General features: G+C 41.4%; 1 protein-coding gene across 1 annotated transcript; it reads right to left on the minus strand.

Moving 5' to 3' along the window:
• Positions 1 to 604: 604 nt before the first annotated feature.
• LOC123062675 (F-box/LRR-repeat protein At1g67190) lies at positions 605 to 5542 on the minus strand. The gene is made up of 3 exons (XM_044486311.1): positions 5159 to 5542; positions 3556 to 5037; positions 605 to 970 (listed from the first exon to the last, which is right to left on the minus strand). Exon 2 carries the CDS (start codon positions 4854 to 4856, stop codon positions 3615 to 3617), a length of 1242 nt encoding a protein of 413 aa, XP_044342246.1. The 5' UTR covers positions 4857 to 5037; positions 5159 to 5542; the 3' UTR covers positions 605 to 970; positions 3556 to 3614.
• Positions 5543 to 8010: the final 2468 nt, after the last annotated feature.

The following is an 8010-nucleotide window of genomic DNA, read 5'->3' on the forward strand; positions in this document are numbered from 1 at the left end:
GCATTCGGATACGTTTGGCTACCATGAGTTCCTCGCCTATAACCACCCAATTGTTAGTTTAGCACTAATGAAGATATGAAGGGCCATTAAAATATGAAGATATGAAGGGCACTTAAAATATGAAGATATGAAGGGGTGCAAGCAGACACTTGATGCCGCCAAAAGAAATAACAGAATCAAAGTAAGTATTACATATGAATTTCTTCAAAGTTTTGTTCATTTGCTGAACTAAACCAATCAACCAAATCAGCCCTTCATTTTGTTAATACTATAAGAAAGGGAAAGCGCATATGGCAAGTGGAGCCGTGTTTACAGAAAGGAATGTCGATTTGGCAAGCCAGCCCGGAGCCCCCGTTTGATATGATCGCCGCGCCGAATATGGTTCTGTTATAGTAGTAAAGAACTGTAAATAGAATTTAAGTTCAGATGGAATAATAGCAGAGATGCTACCCTCAGGTATTATAACACTCAGCTTGGGTGATAAAGATTAGGCAGTGATGCTGCCATGCAGTGGAGATCACCCTGGGCAAGGAATATCAAGACATAAAAAGTGGCACAGCGGACACCGGATACCCATTTCTGAGGAGAAGGTCCACTAAGGGCATGCAACTGTAAGCTTTTAATGGTATAGTTTACAAAAACTTGCACTCTGGCAGCACATATCAAGAGAATCTCGAACCGAATTCTAATCTCATGAATATCCAAAAGATGTTTGACATGATGTGCACTTAAATCTCAACTGAATCATTCCACTACAGCTGAACAAATGAAGCAGGGGAGAGGGAGAGGGTTTCTCAGAAAAAGGAATCGCATCTCGTTCTGCCGTCCGTGCTATAATGCGATGGGCAAATACAGGAATCTGCAATTCTGTGAATAGGTGGTCTCAAGCTTTCTTTAACCATGTCCGGTGGTACAGCAGCTGCCAATTATATAAATATATGCTCGTCATGAAGTAGGATCAGAAGCAAAGCTGCAAGATGCATAGAATGCATTAGGCATAAATTTATCTATGTTGCACTGCATGATGATAGAGGCTCTAACACTACTAGATTAGATTAATACAAGAACAAAACTTTGATCTATCAGTTTATCCTGTTGTATTTAAGTCGAAACAATGAGGTGATGTTGCTACAAAAATCATAAGAAAGCAAAGTATTTAAAAAAGTGAAGCAATGATAGAAGCCTAGAACTGTCACAGAATAGTTCATCTAGGAGCTGCTAGATTCCAGGTACATGGTTAATAAGTGAAACAGCACAACACAGTTGACAGCAGGCAGTAATAAGAGATCTAGGCTAGGAAGCTACTAATCCTTTAGAGAAGGGTGAAGGTAAAAACAAGATAACGTTGGTTTGTCTGCCACCGTTTCCTTACAGAATCAGTGCTTCAGGAACATGTTACCACGAAAGATGGCTAGAATCTGACATAACCTAATGGTTTCCCTTTTTACTGAATTGGCATATTGATTGTTCACAAAAGTAGACACACGAATCGCTTGTTATTCCTAAATCCCATAAAACCATTAATTCATTAGGTGATCAATTCCCAATGTCATTCTAAAATAAAACAGCACATCTCCTTGAAACAATAACATTACAATATACATATATCTTTGGGCGTGCATAACATAACTATGCACGTGACTATGCTAGTACAAATTATCTAGTTCTTAGCTACATCCAAATGACACTTTACCTTAACTTGTTTACACCATGGCATTGTGTTTAAACAAAACAACTACTGTTCAAACAGATCTAACATGATTCTAAAAAAACAGTTCTGGCAGGAACTACGTGCTTTACTGACAAGTGGATATAATAGCATATATTAGTGAGCTGCTCAAGAAGAGCAATGGTTTGCCTGGTATTAAATAGAACTTACTATTGCACGGACAGTATAGAAGCTAAAAAAGAAATTATAGTTAGCCATCGAGCACATTCACAGGTTAGACAAAGCCAATAAGCTCCAGGTACTGATCCTGGGCCATGCAAAGCATGCGATCTTATCAGAGTTGACAGCAGACGCATATGGACTAGATACCATAAACCTAATATTGCATCCCAAATACAGCAATATCGTACTCAATATTACTCAGAGTGAGATATTGCATCGCTGCAGCTTAAACCAAAATATCAGGTCAATAATTTGTGGTTCCTAGGCGATTTGGTTCTGAATATACATAAAAGTCTTCCTGTCTGTTAAGCAAGATACCGTAGCATCAAATGACCAAATACAATATTTCTTATATTCAGTTTAAAGCAGTGTCTGTCAGTATTCACCCTACCTTCTGGTTGCTCACCCTACCTTCCATGTATGTGTAATCATAAACTGAGCAGATTGCCGTTTTTCCCATGGAAGGTAGGGTGAGCAACCAGAAGGTAGCAAATAGTTCACGACATGGAAAATCAGAACACAAGCTCTAAAGCTCCAAAAACTTTGAAAGTAGTTGTACATCTTCACATATGGTAAACTGAAGTGGACTTGTTAAATGCAGAACTAGTCAAAGCTTAAAAAATCCATAAACTTGATTGTATGTCATGTCCCTCCCGAGGCTCTTCTGTGATAAAAATCAGCTTACACTGATTGAACTGACTAACATCTATTCAAAGCCCTCTACCCCTACCGGTGTAGCATTGAGCATTAAAACAAAGTAACAAACATAAGCTAGTATAGGTACTCAAGTGTAAGGACGTCATGGGCAAGATTTACCGAATGGAAAGAGCATAAGTGCATGCGTACTGAATTTTATAGCTGTTTGCTAGTTACTAATGTATCAGCACGTAATTACATCAAACTTTCAAGATCTCGGATAGACAGATACTTTCTCATCTCTTCAAAGGGTAGTATTTGTCTACATAATATACAAACTTAATGTGAAGGTAGAAAAACTTTCTTTTATCTCCAAAATGGTAAAAAAACCACCATGTAGTACATCAACAAATTAGATATGACATGTTATAAGGGAATAGTTAATTCTCTGGAAGCATGTGTTGCAATTTAATATTCTATCATGAGACACAATACAAATCTGAATGCTACAGGTGAGCAGATTATACCGCAAAACAATGCCCTCGTATTGAGGCAGATATGCGCAAGGAAGTGGAAATGTGAAAAGGCAGCCTCTCTATTATATGGGTGTTCAAGTAACCATTGATGACTACATGGATAGCAGAGTTCCATAACAACATATGCCAACAGCTACAACTATATCACTCTCAACAGGAGCTGAAGAAGCCGGTTATGTTGTACCTATTTGTAATATATACATTAACTTTGTTTCAACACAGCATGATTCTGAAGGTTCCAAAGTTTTCCTCGACTCATGTGACGGGTGAGGAACCAAGACTTCACAGAGTAATTATTTAGATAAACAAATTGACAAGGCAGCACCAAAATATGCAACATATAATAGCACCAACCAAGATTAATTTTACACGAAGATAGCCAAAGATGAGACATTTCTATAAGGCATTTAAAAAAGAAAGAAATTGCAGAAAGTAGAGTTGCAATGAGGCTGTGCTGGAATACACCGAAGTCCAAAACCCCCAAAAGATTACCTGATTGCAAGAGTTGCACTGAACAAGGATAATGAATGCCCACTCGACCTAGTGGCTGATCACTCATACTCAAATTGCACATCCACATGCACATACTTTCTCATGAGACAAACAATAAAAGAGGTAAAGGTTGCCAACATCTTGCGCTCTTCGCGTGTTTTTGCCTCAGAAAGAACACCATGAATGACAAGTTTCTTGAGATTTGGACACCTTTCAATCATTCCAAACACCCAGGGTCCAAAGTGCTCACTTATTACTGTCCAACCAAGTTCCAGAACCGAAACATTCTCCAGTGGTGACAATCCTTGCAGTAGCCCATCTCGTAATTCATAACTTAGTGAAAGATGCCTTAGAAGAGGAAATGCAACAGCAACAGTCTCCAAGTCCACAATCTCATCATCATCATCAAACGCAACACCCCAGAAACGTAGCATCCGCAAGTTGCATGCTCTAGATATCATATTGTAGAACTTTGGCCAGACTATCATAAAGTTACTCACATCCACAACCTCCAGATGATCTGTACTCTCCCCAATATCCAAATGTGTAACACTCACGTCATCAATCTTGAGATGCTTTAGTGTACCCTTCCCAGAGAGCTCAAACAGATCAAGGTTCAAAGCATTCAGGTGCAGGACCTCCAGATTATCTGCATCGAGTATGATCTTATCCACGCCAACTGTTTTTACGAAGATGCTTTTCAAGGTATGACTTGTTAATTCCATTGTAGACTGCGAATCAGAAGTGACAATCTCAAGGACATCAAGTGCTAGTGACTCGATCTTGGGGCAAGCAGCAACTAGAAGGCTCAAATCCAGGGCAGAAATGCTCACATGCCTCAAATAAAGGGATTTAAGACAAGTGAACCTCTGGTAGCTTGGTTCAACACCGGTGATTGTGTTATGGTCCAAATCCAACACCTCCAGCTTCTGTCTCCCACACTTCTCCAGGATGTTTACATTAGGGTTGGTTTGGATGTTGTAATACAGGCACCGGAGCGTCTCCCTGGTATACATTAGCCATGCAATCACAGGTGCTGCAGAGAACTCATGTGTGTTATCTATGTGAATAGAGAGGCATTGCAGTCCCATCGTCTGAAATATAGTCTGTGTGATGATGATCTCCAGTTGACGTGTGGTCATGTCCCGAGGAAAGTCGTCTGAATTGAAGGACAGTGAATGGAGATGCTTCCTGCAGGCCTCCCGCCACTTCCGGCAAACCGCAGAGGAAACCATGACATCTCGTGCAGCACTAAGATGTGCAAGGATGTTGCCAATAACTTCTACCGGGAGGTGCTCCATAATTTGCAGCCAATTGATGTCCAATTTTATCAGCAAAATTCTAATGCAGAATTTGCCCAATCACAGTCAACACAAGTATAGTGCTCAACGAAATTCACTGGGTTGCAAACATATCAGGATGTGCGATCATCAATATATAAATCATATGAATCATAAATTTCGATCCAATCACCTTCCTTCCCTGTGAGACAGCAATAATAGGCAGTGATTAGCGCGGGGCGGATCTAGATGGCACGGACACACCCAGAAATTATGGAGGCAAGTGGGGTTTAACAAATCACTGGATGAAAACATGCTCATACCTCAAAACCCAATCGCCAAAGATTGTAGACGGAGTAGATATGGCAGGAACTCGATGAGGAAGAACGGGAACGACGGTGGCGACGACGCCAACGAGAACGGCCTCCTCCTCTCTCCCGCAGGAATCAGTCGACCGCCGCCCCGCGCGCCGTAATCGATTTGGGGCGCCGCCGCCCGTGGAAGGGGTCAGCGACCCCGACCAGCGGCAACGACGGGCTTGGAAATCCCCCGGCGCGGACGAGGACGACGATCAGCGAGATCTCGGGGCGCGCTTGGCACGCTCCTGGATGCCGCCGTCGGTGACCCGGCCGCCGGGATCTCGTTGTCCGCGCGATGCGACTGAAGGTGGCCGTAGGGTCTCTTCCTGTTTTTTCTTTCTTCCTATCTCTTTCCGCTAGTACCAAACCGATGGTGTGGCAGTTGATGGAAGCGTCTCAAGCTATTACGCTTGCTCTTTGCGGAAACGGGTTCCGTTTGTTTCCGTCTTTCATTCAGGAACAGGTCATCAGCCAGACAACACGTATGCCCGTCTAGGTAAAAAATCACCCTTAATAAATTCTAAAAAGTGCATCCCGAGCACACACACCCTTCTAAGCCACAGGATCTTGATCTTACGCTCTCAGGTGTTGTTTTAACATAATATATAAAACTGGAGGCAAGACGCACGGATATAAAAATGAACAGTCGTCTTTATTGATGATTGATTACACATATATGCCTCGAGGGGAGGCTAAATTTCGTGTTTTAACCCCTTTGCGAAACTTAACCTAGATCTGACCCTGCCTTGAAATTTTTTCCAGATCTGATCCTTTTCTTACTGCCAGGATCCATGGCGGTAGGTTATAACAGCCTACCCCCAAGGTCCTCGGCGGTAGGATTGCATGCCCTACCGTAAATTCCTTCTAAATATGAAACACAGTTCGTGCTCGCGCCTATCATCGGGCACTTTGGCGGTAGGGTTGTACAAACTACCGCCAGCCTGTTTGGCGGTAGGGATGTTTCCTACCGCTAAGGCCCCTGGTGGTAGGCTGTTACATCCTACCGCCATGGACCCTGACAGTAGCAAAAGGGTCAGATCCCAATTTTTTTGCAAACTAGGGTCAGATCTCGATTAACTTTCAGAAAAAAGGGTCAAAACATGAATTTTTGCCCCGAGGGGATGCATCAAACAGACGCAATGGTTCGGACTGACGCCAGCGAACAGTCGCGTCCCTTGTGCATGGCGGTTAGGGATAGTGGAGATCCTCCTTAATTAACACCTGGGTTAACTAAATCTCAACACCCCCCCCTAATCTACGATATCCTTGTAGACATTATCATCTTGACAAATTCTCCTTCAAAAATCTTGTGGGAAAATGTGAGGAGATAGGTGTTTGATATGTTGCTAAAACTCCTTCAAACTGATGGAAAAATAAGGAGAAAATGATGCAACATATAATGGTTATTGTCTCTTTCAACTCAATATGAGAAACTCATAAAATTTAGAGGACAATAGGTGGGGAAAACAGAAAGTATGACATATGATCTTGTGTTGATATTACCTCATTAAAAAACTTGATGAGAACCTGTAAAAGTAAACTCGTGAAAGGAAAAAGAGTATAATATGATGCATTGAACATGAACAATTCAAGAAGATACCTCCCCCTCCCCCTGATTCTTGCAAACATCAAAGCCGTCGAATACCAATTCCATGAACATGTTTTGGAATGTTGTAGATGGTATAGACTTCATGAATAAATCAGCAAGGTTGTCGCATGATTTGACTTGCAAGATGGACAATATAGTGATATTGCTTATTATGTAACATGTTTGCATCCGGCAACACAAGCAACATTATCTTAGAGATAATGGTTGGTAGATGTGGCCATGTCTGTTTCGAAGACTTTCATGGGATGGCTACCACACCTAGTAGGAACACAAAGCTTGTCTACGAGCTCACATGGTAGGGATCTGATCGATGTATCCAACGATATTGGTATCCAGATTTCTCTGAAAATGAAAGATTAGGATGTTTGATGCATTGGAGATATTCTTGAACCTCAACCAATTGTGTTTGGTGAATCCAATGCATGCACTGTGATGCGGAACCTTAGGTCCCAACATCTTATTTCCATCTCCTCATGGTCTAGATGAATCTTTCTCTATGTCTAGAGAATGAATAACCATGAAAAATATTGATGGATAAGACTTGTCCACAATCAAGTTCTCCAATATAATCTGGATATAGACAACATGGTGTACCATAATGTATGAGTGAAGATGCTCGAGGTTTTACCTAAATCCTTCATCTCAAATTCCGTCACTTAGATGGTCACATGCTTAACATGTATGGGTAATCATCAGTGTAGGAGTAATCTTTGTGAATAAGGAACTCACTACGTCGGTTGTACGAAAATATATCGACAACAATAAGCCGTATAGTGACTTACTGATTTTACACAATGTATGTTGTGTTTTGCATTTCGATTCGGAAGTGAGGTTCCAACGGAACCATCTATGTCCGAATCTAGTGACCCACATGGATATGTAATCACTACATCTATCAACTGCATAGATAGATGATTTTGTACTGCCAATGATATAAGTTATCGGAATGAGATTCCACCTCTGGAGAATAGTTGGGTATCTGCGTGAACCCATGTGCTACAATACTTGCTCTATGTTTCACCACCTTGTTGTTCTTAATTCTGTTTCCAGAAGAAAACTAGTGTAGGCATTGCTTATGTGAATACCTTCCCTTTATTGAGCAAGATTATTTCTACCTAGGTTATATGCTTTGCCCGAGTTCAGTCTGAGTATTGTTCACACTTTGCCATGGCCATGGTCTTTGGATATGAATCATTTGAAAGGCAAT

Source organism: Triticum aestivum, chromosome 3A, assembly GCF_018294505.1.
Source record: "Triticum aestivum cultivar Chinese Spring chromosome 3A, IWGSC CS RefSeq v2.1, whole genome shotgun sequence".
Taxonomy (NCBI): Eukaryota; Viridiplantae; Streptophyta; class Magnoliopsida; order Poales; family Poaceae; genus Triticum; species Triticum aestivum.

What these genes read in the sequence shown, in the direction of transcription:
- LOC123062675 (XM_044486311.1), bottom strand. Translation starts at nt 4,856, where the DNA reads ATGGAGCACCTCCCGGTAGAAGTTATTGGCAACATCCTTGCACATCTT.